This window comes from Acanthisitta chloris, unplaced genomic scaffold, assembly GCF_000695815.1.
Source record: "Acanthisitta chloris isolate BGI_N310 unplaced genomic scaffold, ASM69581v1 scaffold41308, whole genome shotgun sequence".
NCBI classification, from domain to species: Eukaryota; Metazoa; Chordata; class Aves; order Passeriformes; family Acanthisittidae; genus Acanthisitta; species Acanthisitta chloris.
This window is the reverse complement of record NW_008688333.1, coordinates 27,362-44,355: the sequence shown is the minus strand read 5'-3', so window position 1 is coordinate 44,355 and position 16,994 is coordinate 27,362. Positions and strand designations below refer to the sequence as shown.

The following is a 16,994-nucleotide window of genomic DNA, read 5'->3' as shown; positions in this document are numbered from 1 at the left end:
TCAGTTCTGGACTGGCAGCTGTAGTTCTCTTATGTCCTTTCACATCTGAGGGTGTTGAATATGCTGATAATGTTGGGAAGGTGTGAGATCAAAGACCTTTTTTGTTTCTTAGTACAATGGAAGAGCTGAAGTTTGTAGTGTGACAGCCTTTGTTTTTAATGTGAAGACAGAGGAGAGTAAGATGCAAGAAAGATGAAAGAAGATGAAAATGTGTCAGTGGGAAGCAAAAGAAAGTCCAGATAGTTTTCCATACAAGAATAGCCACACTAGATTGGACCAGTGATACAGCTAGCGTTATGCTCTGCATCTGAAAATGGCTATTGGAAGATGCCTATGGAAAAAGAAGAGGATGCATATATGTATGACCTTTCTGTGACATTCCCTCCTAGTGTCCATCACAGGAGAGAATGAAAGCTGCTATGTAAGAGGGAAGTGATGCAGAATCAGGAGGTGATTTGGAACACTGCTGTGATTGCAGGTAGATGTCCAGCAGTGGAGGTTGCAAAATTGCAGTAGGAAAATAATTAATTAGTTGTTATTTCACTAATAGGAAACATGTCTGCTTACACTCTTGTTGTGCTCTCAGCACAGAGTAGAAACAAAATTAGGCTTTGGGGTGGGCTCAGCTGGGCTCCTGCCTGGCAAGGTGGACCAAGGGGTGAGAAAAGACCATGGCAAAAGGCTGTTGTGGCTCTGCATGCCAGTGGAATAAAGGTCAGAAACTTGGTGGGAAGCTGTTAATTTGTGTGGTACAGTGATGCTAAGTTTTAAAAGATTTTAAGTGATGAAGAATTTAGCTGCGTTTTTGCAAATGGAGCAAATAAGCAAGTAAAATTGACTGACTTGAACAATAATAGAGCTCACACAGTGGGGTTGGCTCAGAATAAATCCTTCATGCAGGTCCTGTACTTGGAAATAAAATCAAATAGAATAATTAAGTGATTTTTATCTCAAAACAATATCCATATGGCAGGGTTGTTAAGGGAAAAAAGCTAAAAATAACAAATAGTATACACCAGGTTGTTTGTAACAAGTGTCTTGGACCAAAATTCTTAAGGCTTCCATTTAACTAAAGAAACACAATATATTTTTGATTGACCTATTTTCCTTTTATTCTAGATAAAGATTTATTTTTTAAGACCGGTTGTTCTGAGCCATGCTCTCTTCAGTCAAATCGGCAAGTCAGGTCATACCGATACTAATGATGGAATGAGATATAGACTGATTTTTGAAAAGTTTAAGTTTCCTTTTGTATGCCAGTGGAAAAAAAATAGCCTTTTTGGAGGGGGGCTACACACTAGTGGCCATTTCTGCTTATTTAGGTAGGTGAACTATTTTCTTTTTCTGATGGATAAAGGCAGGTTCAAATTCAGCCTGCAGAAAACTCAGTTCAGTCTCTTCTGTATAAACGATATTGCTAAAACAGTGTGTGCACTGAGTTGGTGGTGGTGATCAGGTAATCTTCCACCCAGAACCAGGCACAGATGAAAACTGTCATGTGAGCTCTTGAAGTACTTTGCTTAGTCTCCATCAGCAAGCTTTTCAGGTGGAAATAAAAGAGAGTAGTGTGTCATAAAGTGCCAAATAAGCTTGTGAAGCTACAGAATAAGGTAATCATAGTCATGTTCATCTTTGCACTTTTCACATTCTGACTTTGTCTAATGCCACATTTGTATTTTTACTTCTGCTTCTCTGTTGCTAACTTTGTACATTATGATTGTGTTGGTATATGGTGTTTGTTAGATCTGTGACAATGTCAGTGTATATAACTTAACGTTTGTTGTTGCAGAGACTTGTTTGGAAGATGTTAAGCACCAGGTCTGTCACGTAAGCTGCCATCTGCTTGGTGCAGTGTAATTAAAGTGGAAATACCACCAAGTGAGCAGCAAGAGTGAGCAGGAACAGTGCCCTCCTGAAATGCGGGCACGAGCTGAGGGAGCCAGGGGTACTGTTCTTCCCATCACCTGGTGGGAGGGCTGCAGTGTACCTTAAAGGGCTGGAGGGAGGTGGAAAAACTCATTACTTGTAAGCCTCTGGCAAGTGCCTGTCTAGAGTGAGTGTCTGCATTTGAGTTCTAAGTGGTTGTCTTTCAAAATCATAACTGCAATCCTGATATGAAAAATGGTGTCTTTGAAATGTATTTGGAAATTCAGTGGTTTTTCCTGTGCACACTCAGTGTGTGCACAGCAGTGCCCTGTGTCACCCTCATGTCTGGGCTCCTTGGTAAGGGAGGTGCAGGTGACAGGCACTGGGGTCGCAGCCCCAGGTCTTGCTGAGGTCATGCCATGAGTTCCCAGAGTGCTGATGCAGGAGCCAGCAGTACAATTCCTGAATTGGCTTCCCATGTTGAAATGGTGTGTGTCCCTGGGCAGCTAGAAATGCACAGGCCCATCAGGTGGTGAGCTCTGCTTCTGGTCCGAGTCTCATCACAAGCTCCTTCCTGTTCAAAATGCTCCCCCAAAACAATACAGACCATAGCAGTCAGTTGGGGCACAGAGGCTAGTTTTTTGAAAGGACATCTCACTAGGAAGTATTTTTTTCTCTGGGTCATACAGAAAGGGTGGAAACTGCTGGCTATCTAAGCCAGACATTGATTGTAGTGGGAACTACCGTCTCTTAAATTGATAGATAGAACAGTTAAATATTTTAAAATGAAATTGGACTCACCTTTTAGTTGGCGATAAAGTGTGAGCAGGTTAGCTTGCAGAGAGCCACTCTCCAAGCCAGAATGAGTTGAGTGTGTGGGTTTTCCCAGGGAAACAATAGACTTACGTATTTTACCACAATGGAAAATTTTACGAAACGGTCCAAGGCTGTGCTGTGGGAAGTGAGGTTAGCTGAGTACACGTGGAGTCCTTCAGTTGATTGGGATGTGCAGAGCAGTGTTAAAAATTGTACATTTAATCAGCCTGCCTTCACATGTAGGAATTTCAGGCTTAATGGTTGACAATTGGAGATGATTCAGTTTACAGCACATTGCCTTAAAAAAGCGATGCCCTTTGGGAAGGTAAACTCAAGACCTCATCAGTACTTAAATTTACCAACTGAAAATTTGTCAGCCTGTTTCATCGAAAGGCTGAAATAATTGCTCTAAGTGAGCTGGGAGTTTCTGAGGTTTTAGAGAAGGGAGAAAATCTGGGGTCTCTGTAGTTGCCTGGAAAATCTGCACATAATGGAGGCACATTTAAAGTTCATACCACTGAAGGTACAGTCCAGAACTTTGTTGTTCAACATAGCTCAGGTGAATGATGATGGTCCAACTGTATAAGGACTTTTACAATCTTACTTGACTGTCATGAGCAAAGACTTTTACTAAGGCTTTGCCTCTTGAGTAGCATAGCCTATTTTATAAATAGTCCAAGCAAGTGCTCAGCAAAGCAGTAGATGTGATGGCACAGTGAATACTGAATGAGGAAAAGTGTCTTACTGTGTATATCTAAAAATGAATTTGCTTATAGTGCAAAAGGGAATAATACCTGGCAAGCAAATCTAGTGTCAACTTGGCACCGTGAGAGCAGGGCAAAAGCACAATTTTTGTCCTATTCTAATCAATAATATAATGTGTTTTAACATTCTCAAGAGAATAGAATGTGTGTGTATTTAATTCCAGTCGGTTTTGCAAATATCAGCCCTCATGGTATTACTCTTCCAGTTGTGCTGAGGCTGTACTTGACAGTAAGAAGCTTTCAGCACAGCTTCAGTAACAACAGCTTTTCAGAAATGTTACCTCTGTTTTTCCCTCTTGGCCTTAAGATGTGTTTGACTCCTTTTCCCTGAATTTGTTTACCAGTTCTAATCACAATGTTCTCTTGAAAATTAAAAAATATTTTTTTCTCAAGAACATGTCCTCAGACGAATTTAGTTAATTTAGTGGTATGATCTGTCCTGCTTTTTTTTGTTAAACAATCAAATGAACTATCCAAGGCTTAAAGAAAAAAACAGTAGACCTTTAGAGCTTGCTCTAAAAAAGGAAAGCTCACTGTAAATAATCTGAGTAGTGTGATTCCTAATGTACTTGAGTTGAACAAAATTTTGCTGATTTTTTTTTTTTGAGGGGTGTTGTTTTACTGGTTTTAATGTCAAACCACCAGCTTTGTTTATAAAAATGCACTCTAAGTGGTTGGTTGAGTTTAGGTTGTGAAATCTTGTGCACACAAGTTAATTTCATTGAAGTTCCTGTATTTAAAAGAAATAAAGCATTTATTATGCCCAGTGAGAGCAGTTGGTTTCATAAGTTTCATCTTTTTCCTTAAAAGTTTATTCTGGGCTATAAATCAGTTTTCGGATATGAGAGTGGTTTAAACTTAATGCAGTTTTTTTTAACTCACCTTTTGTCTGCAGACATTTACTCTGAAGGTGAACAGGGCCTAATTTACCTCTCAGGTTTTTTTGCACAGCAAAGCCTGTTTCCTTGTTTTACAGTTTTGGTTTTGCAAAAACTTTCTATGTGATTTCTGCGTTGATTATCAGTTACATGCTCGTAAAGCTTCCATCTAATAAAAGGGTTTATATTGCTCAATAAGGCCCATGGCATGTTATGTAAATACTCATGTGTGGATTAGTGATGACTTTCACAAATAGTAGTCACTATCATCAAGCTCTGGTACATACTTATCCCTAGTTGTATTTTATTTGTCACCTCTGGGAAGTAGTTTTTCCTTATATAGGCATCCAACTGAAATAACTGAGAATGTCCTGAGAAAAGGCACTGGCACACTAGGATGCATTTCCTTTGCATGTTGCTGTGATAATTAGTCTGTTCTCATCCCAGTGTGAATTTAAGGTCACTTTTGAAGAAACAGGTTAGATGTACAACTTCTTTGACACAGGAAAATACATTTGGGATTGTCATTGAAATATGTTGTATTTGTGAGTGAATGTGAGTCCCACTCCTGTTATACCCCTACATAAAAAAATATTTTTCTCTTTGTAGAACTGACAGTGCATCAGCTGACCAGGACAATTTAAAATACTCTTCATCCAGAGATCGGGGCAGTTCTGCCTCCTATGGATTACAACCCTCAAATTCAGCTGTGGTGTCTCGGCAAAGACACGATGATATCAGAGTCCACACTGACATACAGAATGAAGAAAAAGGTATACAGATTGCTGTTTCATGTATAAATTGTGAGGGGACGTTCAGAGAAAGGCAGTAAACTGGTTTTTTTTTTTCCCCCCCCCCCCCCCAAAGGCAGTGAACTGATTGGACTCATTGCCACAGTATCACTGTTTTGAGATTGATCAGGGATTGAAAAAATATTGTGGTTGATATGAATACTGGGAAAATATGCAGTTGCAATAAGAGGAGAATGCAAGAGAAGATGATGCATGAACAGAATAAACACTTTCTTCTGAAGAATAGTATTCTGGTTGTATCTAGTCTGCAGGCTGTAATTTCTTCCTGAATACTCTCTAGTGCTTCTGGTATTGGAAATGGACTGCCAGATTAAACAGGCTACAACTGATTTACCTATTGCAGCTTTACTGCACCAAGCAGGAATCTTTTTGAATCAGATCTATATTTTTATCATTAATGGCAATTTATACTTCTGTATATCTCAGTCTGACTTCATGTGAATCACATGATGTGTGATTCATACATCTTTCACCGGTTTGAGGTTTTTTGGTTTCTTTTCTTTAGGATGGAAGTGCAATCTCTAGAAAATAGCTGAACATTCAGAATCTTTTTCATACTTAGGAAAAAGAAATCTGTATTCTGATTTTTTTCTTTTTTTAATTGCCAAATACAGGTATCAAATAGGAGTTACAGTTTAGACTGTGTAATTCTTCAGGCAGGCCAAACTCAAAAAAAATCTCACAGGAATATTAGTGTGGGAGTTTTTGTTCAGGAATCTAAGAAGTATTCACACTCCCCCTGCTTCTCTGCCCTGTAACTAACTGTAAATAATTGCTGTATCTTAGGGGAAGTTACAGCTGGGTGCGAATTTATTTTTTCTAAGTAGTAGGTACTGTTATTAGGTGGCTGAAGCATGAAGCATGTTCATCAGCATACCTTGACACCTTAAGATTTGATCAGCTTTAATGGAGAAACTGCTTAGGAAGTGAGTGTGTCTGTCAGTGTGTCTGCTGACATGGAATGTTTGACTGTGTTCAGCACAGACTGGATGGTAGGTTATTCTTACAATATGAAGTGTGCTAGTATGTAAAGAATGTGCTGGCAGTGTAGTGAAATAGTAAATTTTGGACAGGTTGAGAAAGGTGGTTGGTGAAGTTGCTGGGAAAGTGCCATTTGAAAACAAAAATGCACATACCTCTCCCTCCAGTACTGTGCCTTGCAGGACATGTCTCTGCTAGCTCAGCACTTCATTCTGTTCTGTTCAGGTGTGACTTGGAAAGACAAGATCAGGATATTTTCTACTATAAAACCAAATTCCAGGTATCTCTAGTTTATTTTTATTTTTGGAGAAGTTTGTAAGCTTACAGATGCAGAATATTTTCTTTGTTAACTACAAGTTTTCAGTTCATCTGTTGGAGTCTCTCAACATGGAATTTTCATTTTAAGACCTTCAAGATTTTCCATGCACTCCCTACCACCTCCTTCCCTCCAGTTGCTGGTGTGGATAATAAAAAATTACTCCCAAATTGATAATTTCTGGAAGTTTATCAGGTTTGAAAACCTTCAAGCTGGGAGGTTCTGCAGCCTCCCTTAGGGAGCCTGTTTAGTGCTTTACTACTCTTCTGGTAAATAATTGTTTTCTCATACTCAGTTCAAATTTCTCTTGCTGCAGCTTATGGTTGTTGACTCCTGTGTTTTTGCTCTGCATCTGTAAGATTAGTTTGGCTGGTGGTTTTTTAGTTTTTGTAAATAGCTCTTCACCTTAACTAGTGGAATTACTGCAGTTAGAGCTCTCCCTTTGTCTTCTCTCCTTTACTTTGTAAAACAAGACAGGGAAGATAGAAGATGTGCAGTTTTGAAATGAAATAGAGTGGGTTTTTACTTAGAGATGAGATGTTGTCCTTTCTGCAATGCTTTTTTCCCTTTTAATTTGTAACTATGATGGCCTCACCATCCTTACTGCTAAAAGGATACTACGCTGTCCTGGTGTCTGCATATTTATGCTAAAATTAATAACAGGCATATAACTGATCATATTCTTATTTAGCCTGAGCTTTAACACTTAAAGGGAAATGAATGGAATATGTATATATTGGGATTTTTGAAAAACTTTTCAGACCAGGAGATTATTGAAAAGAGAGAATATAGTTTGTACAGCCTTATTGACAAAAGAATATAGTTTGTACAGCCTGATTGTCCTGCTGGTTTTTATTGAAACAAACTGTGGTTTGGAGTAAATGCCAAAAATGTACAGTCTGTGTCAAGTGGAAGAATATAGGTATGTGTTTAATTCATTTAAGGTAATGCCAGGTGTGCTGAGGCAAAAGCTACATGCCTTTGCAGACAGCCAGGAAAGGTGAGATGTTTTGTGTGCAAGAGGAGAAGTATGAAATAACTTTAAGAACTCCAGTAGTATATAGTAGTGTGTGTGTTTTTGATAGTTGATGTTTGTGGCCTGAATGCATGATCAGTTAAACTAATTTCTTTGTTGCTTTGAAGACTTCTATTTAGTCTTAAATGTGTGAATTGCAGTTAGGAGAAATTTCCTTCAGAGAATCATAGTATAGAATCATAGAATTTTAGGGATTGGAATGGAATTCACAGATCATCTAGAGCCAACCCCCTGCCCTGGGCAGGGACACCTCCCCACTAGATCAGGTTGCTCAAGGTTTCATCCACCCTGGCTTTGAACACTGCCAGGGTTGGGACATTCACTGCTTCCCTGAACATCCTGTTCCAGTGTCTCACCACTCTCACAGTGACAAAACTTTTCCCTACCATCTAACCTAAACTGCCCCCCTTCAATTTGAACCCATTACCCCTTATCCTATCACTTTCTAACATAACAAAGAGTCCCTCCCCAGCTCCCTTGCAGCCCCTTCAGATACTGGTAGGCTACTCTGAGATCTCCATGCAACCTTCTCCAGGCTGAACAGCCCCAACTTCATAGGACAATGTTGGTTTATTATGACAAAATAATGTTAAGGTGGTAATTCCTGCAAGTTTATCTTTAAAAACTGAGTTGTAAGAGTTAATGTTGTAAATTCAAATATAGATGAGCTATCTTTACTGTCATTGTCATTAACTAATTACAGCTGAGACTTTGCACAGGGTTTTCTGTAATGATAGGGTAGTGCTGTGTGTGTAGAAATGCACAAATGTCTACCAGTGGTTCACATCTGCTTTTTAACAAGAGACATTCTTTATATCTACTAAGGTCCAGATTTACCTTGATATTTGAACTTGGTTTTAGCCATCCTTTATCTTGGCAGGCTGCCTCTTTTTAGGGGGAGCCACCTCTCCTTTTCCCCAGACTTTCTTTTATATATTGAAGCAGGTGGACATGTGGATATACCTTCTCTGAAAGAAGTCTTGCATAGCTTTTGTTGTCCTGGGTTTAATTTAATTGGATTCTTCCCTGTCTCAGGCAGGGAAGGCACTGTAGAAAGCTACCTTGGAAGTGAGCTCCAACACATCGAGTGAAGTATTGGGCAGGCTCAGGGGACAGTTTCACTTCTGCACAGCACTGAGAGGAAGACCCTTCCCCTCAAAGTGATGTGTCAGGCTGGAAAGATTTTTAGTCTCAACATTTGATTATGTATATTCTTTTGGATCTAGGAGTAAGGTTAACTGAATGACTCAAAATGACACTTTTATTTTTGTTTTATATTGTTACCAAAGATGTGTCTCAAGTGGGAGAATGTGGATGGAGTTTAATTAATGTGAGTATTAGTGTGTGAAAATGTTGACTTTGTTTAGGGGGAAGTTGTTCAGTCTGTACATACAAATAATATTTAGGTTTTCAAAAGCTTTTTTTTTTTTTTTTGCTATTTTACTGGGCCTGTTTGGAATTATAATAAAACAATGGAAATCTGATGTGCATAATCAAGGAGCAAGTAAGTGAACATATCTAGCCATGTGTTCTAGCAGTTTGACAGGAAAGGCCTTGTAAAGTGCAAGGTCAAAATAATAACAAGAAAACATTAAATGCAACAAAATCCTTGTTAAGCCTCATTGCAAGAGAGCTTTTTTTCATGTGCTTCCAAAAAAGACTGATGAGATTCTGAATGTGTGACCTGGAAACTTACAAGGCATAACAAAACATTGGTGCATGTGGTAGTGAAAAAGCAAACCAGAGAAGGTGGTAGAGGATGGGGCTGCTAATTTGCTTATGAATTTAATAACTCATAACTCACTACCCTACTAAATGCATGGTCTGATAGCCTGTATTAATGTCATGCTGGTTTTTCCACAGGTGGCTACAGTGTCAATGGAGGATCTGGGGAAAATACTTATGGTCGGAAGTCGTTGGGGCAAGAGCTGAGAGTTAACAATGTGACCAATCCTGATTTTACCAGTGTTCCACATGGGAATCGTGCTTTAGCCACAAAAGACATGAGGAAATCACAAGGTAAGGATATCACAGATTTTCAGGAAAAGAGTCTCTCTTTTTGGCAACATTTGTTGTGTTCAGAATATGCAAAGTTCACTACAATTAGGCAATCTAAATACATTTTATTTTTTTGTGATTTATGATAGATGATGTTGATGGAAACTGTCATCTTGTATTTACTGTTCCCGCACTGAGGCTTCCTCCACAGGTTAGGCAGATCTCTGACTGTATGGCTTAGGCTATCAATCTTTCAATTTCCTTTAAATAGCTTTTGAACCCTTATTTAGGTTAGCCAAATTTGGCAAAGAGATCAAGGGCTTTAAGAAGGAGAATTTGTTGAAAATTCGTGCCTGAGTAAAAAAGTTAATTAATGAGTCCCTAGTGTGGGAAAAGCAGCAATGGTGAGCTCAACTGTTACCTGTTGTCACTGGCCTGCAGGTCAGCTAGTCATCACACAGAACCAGCTGATTACTCAGTGTGTACTTGTGAGCCTACAACAATTCATGCTCCCTCTTGCTCAGCTGAGGGTTAGAGGCCAGGGAGGAACTGGAGGCATCATAAGAATATGGGCAAAGCCTTGGGAGATGGAGTGAGAACAAATTTGGAGTTGCAAGAGGGTGCAAGAATGCTGGGCATGTGTGCTTGAGAAAGAAGGCTTCACTCTTCCCACTATTTGAGCTTTGAATCATAGTTTAAAAAAAAATAGAAAGCTATTCCAAGGACTTCTGAATGAAAATAGAAACTTTGTTATGACTAAGCACTGTAGTTTATTGCATCACTTAGTGTAAGTAGTAGTTGGGCCAGCGATAAAAACTGTGGCTGCTTTATGCCAGGCACATTATAAACGTATTAGGACATGGTGTTTCTTCTCAGGGATTTATGTTTCAGAGGAGGCAAAAGATTAAAGAAGGGTGTTCAGTGTGCTTTGCAGGCAGAAGAACTGAGGCAAGGGGTGACATGACTGTTTCAAAAACCTGATCTTTGGAGTAAACTCAGACTTTATAATCCCATTCTGGTGTCTTGATATAAAAATTATTTAGTCCTTTTAGTAACCACAGTAGGGTTGGACTTGATGATCTTGGAGGACTTTGCCAACTTGGTTGATTCTATGATTTTGGTTTTTCATATAATCTTTAAAATACAGTGGGATTGTGTTGCAGCAGGGTTTTATTTTTTAAATTCTTTAATACTTTATTGTTAGTGTATGCATTAAGCAATTTAAAAAATAGTCTTCTGTGAGTGAGTTAACATGTGGCTGAGACCTTGCTGATTTTTCATGAAGTGGGAGTCATACAGGTGTTCATTAACTAGAGCTTTGATTGGTATAGCTTTAGTCATGCTCTTGGTTAGTGTTTTGTGGGGCTTTTTTAAGGTTATGATTGTAACTCAACAAATACATGACACTCTATTGGGGAGTAATGCCAATGCTCATTAGATATTAACTGAATAAAACCAAAGGTGCTTTAGTTGAAAGTTTTGAACAGTGTGTCTTATTCTGTCAGCACTTAAATGTGTCTCGTACCAGCAACCTTGGTGATGGCGTTGGTTTTATTTATACCGTTCTGGTTTCAGTATTTTTTTTTATTGTGTGTAGAACATCACAACCATTTTAAAAAATCAGGGTTTCCATGGAGAGATTACAAACAAAGATTTAAATGGACAGAAGACAGCACTAAAAAGTTGCAAGTTGTGAATTTAATTAATTCAAGGCTTATACTTACTGTTGGCTTTTCATCTCACACTGAAGAGTCAATCAGTGTTTTTAGGGACAGGAGCGGGGACTTTTTTTAGTCTATATGCTAGATCTTTTTTTTTTAGATCTAGTATATCTTTGCTTAAGTTTTCAGGATCCCTTCAGTAATGTAAACTGCTTCTCTAGCAGAGTTTTCATGTAGAATTATTCATGACTAGCAGTTGCACTTATCTTGTGTATTGTAGTCTGTGTAATTTTCTTTATAATCAAGCTTTAAAAAAAACTTCCATTCTTGTTTGCACATGTTTTGTTTCCAAACTGTTCCATTTGAACAGAGGTCTGGTGACCCTTTACTTCTGCCCGGGTTTTAAAGAAATGATAGGCATGGTACACCCCTGGGCAGGCATCAGTGTTCCTTCTAGTCCTTTTCTTTCATCTCCAGGGCTGATTAAATTTTTTTGGATTGATAATTGCATTAGGTTCATCTTTCTGAAGTTTGGCTATATATGGACCACTGGCAGGCAAGCCTTGGACTACAATTGCTAGCTCAGCTCTGGGCAGAAATACAAGATGTTCCCATGCAAGTTTCCATCTAGCAGGGATTGTAGTTATTGGTCTGACACCATCTCTCTGGAAGACCTCAGCTGCTGCTTCAGAAGATGTCCTTGTTGATCATGATTCCTTTTAGGTTTCTCACCAGAAACGTGGCATTTTGTCCACTACTGAAGACTGTGGCGTCTAGATAAAGCAAGGGAAAAGAATCTCAATGCTTCCTAAATGGCTGTGTATGCCTTAGTCTTCCATAAAGTCACTGACATCTCAAAAGAAAGGCTGTTCATGCCTGTCAGATAGCATCTCAACATGCCTTGGGTAGTTGTGCTGGCTAGGAATAAAACATAGATTTGATCCTTCAGAGTCTTACTGCTATTTTAATGTTTACTAAGCCTGCCTAATCCTTCAGAATGTCAGGTGTATTCAAAATTAATTGCTTAAACTGATGCCTGACAAGAAACAGATTATCAAAGCCTATTTTGTTCATACTGTTATTTTAAAATTCAAAAAATAGAGACATGAAAATAAGGTTGAGAATATTGTTCATGACTATGAGGCAGAAGCCGTGCTCTCCTTAGATGTCATGACTTAGGAGAGTTACTGGCCTGTGGGTGGCTTCATAGGATCTGTAATACACAAGGACACAAAGGGGTTTTGTTTCTTAAATTTATTTCAAGGTACTGCAAATTACCACTAGTAAAGCAAGTCTATAGTTATGATTAGTTACTTGCATGCACACCTATATACTGTTCAAGTATGACTTGTGCAGCACTCACCACACTTCTCCCAGCAGTGGCGATGACTGATGACAGTCAAAATCTCACTTCAGAGATGATCTGTGTCACAGGTCTGGGAGTCAAGTCAGGCATCTGCAGTGAGGGTCCAGTCTGCCCACCAGATCTCACAGAGTAAAGTCTTTGCAAGGAGAGATCTCGGGGAGAAGCTTAATTTTGAGTAGCAATCAAGTTATTTTTATACTGTTAGACATAAAAGGGAGTGTAGGATGTAACCACTCAGAGCCACCAGTAGCTTTTACTAGCTGCTGGTTTTCACCTGGAGCAGCATAGATGATGCTATTTCTTATTTTCTCAGACCAGTTTGATTTCCCCATTTGCTATTGTTTTTCCAGCTGAAGCAGCCAATAGCTGTTGCTGATTCCTGCTTTCCCAGAATGTTTTCCACCATTACTGTCTATTTTCCATCTTTACAGACAACAGATTTGTTGTTGTAGTTTCTTGGTTTTGTTCTTATCAAGGGTATCTCGAGGTGTCTCGTGCTCTTAGGTACCCAACTGCCCTTCAGGGATGCTCCAGGTTCCCAGGCTGGCAGGCATCTTCTGTCAGTATTTTTCCAGTATAACCAGGTTGTCTTTATGGCTGCTCTCATGAGATGACTGATGTGTAACATACCACAGCAAAAGGCCACAGTTGTCTCGAATTTTCTCATTAGTCATGTTGACTAAGAAAACCTCATCGTGTTCCATGAATCCTCTAATGCTAACCACCATGAAACATCTAAAGTTAAACTTCTTGAAAGAAACTTTGTTTCCTTTTTGCAAATGGGGGAAATGAATTGTTTGTATGAATTCACAGGTAATTGGTACCTAAAGCTGGTAAGCTGAGTTGTGACCTCCTCTGGTATCAGGAGTGCTGTTGGTCAACTTAAATGTTTTCTGAGGAAGTTGTTAATTCTCCTGCATTATGATCCACTTAAGCAAACAGCCACTGCACCTCTGCACACTGTGGCTTTTGTTCCTCCGTAAAGGAAGATGAGTTCTATCTCCCTTTTTGAAACAGAGCTCTGTTGGCTATCAGAGACCAGCTCATAATCCTCCACCTTGTGCCAAAACAGTAGAGAAAACCTTGTTTCTTCATAGTCACTTGAACTTAAATCTGGTTCTTTGCTTCAAGAAGCAGCTTGTTTTTTCCACATTTTCCTTCAGTAGTATTTGTTGGATTGTTTTTGTTTATAGATTCAGTCAGGAGTCTGATTTAACCTTACCACACCCTTTTCCATTTATGTAGAAGGAACTAAATCCAGGGTTTTTTTGTGTAGAACAGTTCTGCTTAGATCCAGACGAATTCTACACAGGTACTGGGGCTGTCCATGGGAAGAAATGAAATATTTTGGTAGCTAAATTAGATTTTACATTTAACTTTCTTCTTGCTAAGTTTAAGCTTAATCACAATTCCTTTTTTATATTTTTTCTCAAATTACTAGTATGGCTTGCTGAGTTCACAGATACATGTTTTGGATAATGCAGGAGTTATTGATCAGATAATTACCTTTTCCAGAGCGATCGTTGTCTTATTCTGACGAGTCTCGACTGTCAAATCTTCTTCGGAGGATTACTCGGGAAGACGACAGAGACCGAAGACTGGCGACTGTAAAGCAACTGAAAGAATTCATTCAGCAATCAGAAAACAAACCGGTTAGTAATTTTTCCTTTTCCATAACACTGGAATATTTCTCATTTTATGAAACTGTCTTTTTAAAAATCTGAGTATTGGAGAATGTCTGCAAGGAATATCTTGTGTACAAGGAATTTCATTCCGTAGGAAAGGAGAGTGTATTCCTGGATTGTCTGTCTTGTTTCCATAATTCAGGATTATTGCTTACTTAGTGTCCTGCCTTAAACCAAACTGCTGAATGCATCAGCTGTAGGAATAGATATGGCATGTGGGGTTTTTTTTGACTGGTCTTAGCAATATTCTCTGGATCTTTCATTAGGAAACAGGGAAAAGGAAGTAAAATGTGTTGTCTTCAAGAATTGTTTCTGTATTTAAATTAAAAATACACAGCTATTAGTCTTGTTAGCTTTCTAACTAAGCACCTTTGTCGGTTCCCTTTTATGGGAAGAGAAGTAAATAAGTCTTTGTTTTCGTTACGTTTTTAGATTTTTAATGGTTTGTTGAAGTCTCTAATGTCCTCAAGTGTTTCCTAAGGACTTGGGGATGGGGAGGGAATTATCCCACTGTGGGTATACATTTTGAATACTACTTATTTCAAAATGAAGTATTAGTCTTGTATCTGACACATCTCCCCTTAGGAGTTCTCCAAGTACCGAAAAAGCAGGAAGTGATGGTTTAATACCCTGCCACTCATTTACAGGCAGTGCTCTGATGTTTCAGTTCTGGGATATGTCTGGTTCATTCTCTCATTATGTGTTAATTAACCAGTGATAATTGTGCTTTTTCCAAAAGGCACAGTGCTTAAATATTGAGACTTTTCTAGTCTGTGCACTTAGGTGCAAGCAGCCCCTGTGCAAGCATAGCTAATACTTCAGCTTTCCTCTAAAACGAAATCCCTGTTACTACAAGGGTTTAGGGAGTAAATGTTCTTTACAGATATTCTGTGGTTGGATTCATTAAATTAGTTTCATTATTCTCACTGTGTTTTCCCCCAGTTTTTTGTGCGGTTTTTGTCAGTCTTATTTTTGGTAACTGCATTTGATTTAGGTTTATTGGTATCTTAGAACATACTGGAACTGCCATTCCAATGTCTCACTCAGTGGTGACAAACTTTGTTAGTGGCCAGAATGTTAAAAGCCTGTCACCAAGAAACTTTTTTTAAACTTCTCTGAGCTCACTAGTGAGAATAAGATCAGATGTCAAGTGGTATTCATGATGTCAAGCCTCAAACTTTATAATGGACAGTGTTTGACCTAGCAGTAGCTCCTGCAGTTCTCGACACTATTAAGAGTAGTTTATCAGAGTTCTTTTCTTTCTCAGGGTTGAAATGTGTGTTCAACAAAGTAAAGTAGTAAAAGTCAGTAGTCACTTGTCATCTAATGGCCTTGTGCTCCAGCTTCTAAATTATCTAGTTGCCTTCCCCTGTCTCTTTTGTAGCCTCTTTTGCAGACATCAGGCATATTTTTTAATGTCTTTGTGAATTCTGAGGGGCCAAGCATGGAGACCTCTCTCTGTGTGATGTTGCTCAAAACTTGCAGCAAAAACTGGGTGACATCCACTGTGTTCAAGATGAATGTATTTCTGAAGAAAAGAGAGCCAATCCTTTTATTAACTTGTCAGGAAACTTCTCGTTAATATCTTACACGGTTGCAGCTAATGTATGATTTTGCAATCAGCTCACTAATGTGGTGGGGGTTGATGCATGTTAGGAACACAAGGATTTGTGGTTATGTTTACTGGGAAGCACTGATTCATCAGTGATGTTTCATCCCCAAAACAGTACTCCCTTTCGCTGAAATTCAGGATTGCCTAAGTAGAAACTTTAATCTTTCAGATTATATTATTTGTTCCATTAAATTTTCTGCTGACACACTTGATTATTAGTGTAAGAGATTTGGTTTTCAGTGGACACTGCTCATGAGCTGTATAGCAAGTCTTACTTTTGTGATGTAATGTTACCAGCAAGAGCTAAACATAGAACAAACCTTGATCACAGGCTGCCAGTGTATTCTCATGGCTACTGTAAATAAATACGAAATATAACATCTAGGATAATATTGCAGTATTGCTTAATATAGTTCATGCTTGTCTGCAGTGGCCAGGGAAAGCATAATAGCATTCTATTGGCAAGCAGAATTGGCAGTGGTGAGTTTAATGTGGGTGTAAACAGGACCTGGTGTGGAGGCCGTGTTGGGTCATTAGTATGCTTATGCCTTTTATGTATCTTATAGGTACTAGTTAAACAACTGGATAATATCCTGACTGCCATTCATGATGTACTCAATGAAAGGTAAGCTGGAAAAACTAAACAGTTGGAAGGCTTTAAAGAGGAAGAAGAATGACAGCACTAGGTTTGGAATGGAGTGGGGAAAGGTTGAAAGGTACACTAATTTTGCATGGGTGTGACACTGCAGGAACAGAAGGAAATTGGGGGGGATTAAAGTCTCTTGGGCGTATCAGCAATACTGTTAGCCTGTCCAGAGTACACTTCCCATGAAGAGAAAGTGAATGCACCAGTGTGGTTTGATGTTGCAGGTAATGTGAAGTGTCTCAGCTGGGTTTAATCACCCAGGTGTAGTAGTGAGCTGCTGTGGTTGTCTAGCTGCAAACTCAAGTTTCTTTACAAGCTTTATTCATTGACCTCCAACTGAGAGCATATGTAGAGGGAGCTCTGGTGTGTGTGGGCTTTTTGGTGCTTAGATCAGTGTTAATATCCAGAGTCAGCTGCATGTCAAGAAATTTTTCCTTGGATAATGTGTTGCAAGTGCAACAGCACATCTGTTGCATACTTTTATTCAAGTTGACTTATTCCATAGAAATAATACTTCATAGAATTTTATTTTAGCTTCCTCACTGCTGCCAGGAAGT

The 16,994-nt window shown here is 38.9% G+C and overlaps 1 protein-coding gene across 1 annotated transcript in view; it reads left to right on the top strand.

The window, feature by feature from the left end:
• Positions 1 to 2,785: 2,785 nt before the first annotated feature.
• The window catches only part of SMG1 (SMG1 phosphatidylinositol 3-kinase-related kinase), a gene marked incomplete at its 3' end in the record, with an annotated part of 41,392 nt that continues 27,183 nt past the window's right edge, over positions 2,786 to 16,994 (top strand). The window contains exons 1-5 of the mRNA XM_009080959.1: positions 2,786 to 2,832; positions 4,934 to 5,097; positions 9,333 to 9,488; positions 14,010 to 14,146; positions 16,358 to 16,416. Of these exons, the coding sequence (XP_009079207.1) occupies positions 2,786 to 2,832; positions 4,934 to 5,097; positions 9,333 to 9,488; positions 14,010 to 14,146; positions 16,358 to 16,416 (563 nt within the window). The remainder of the gene's footprint in view (positions 2,833 to 4,933; positions 5,098 to 9,332; positions 9,489 to 14,009; positions 14,147 to 16,357; positions 16,417 to 16,994) is intronic.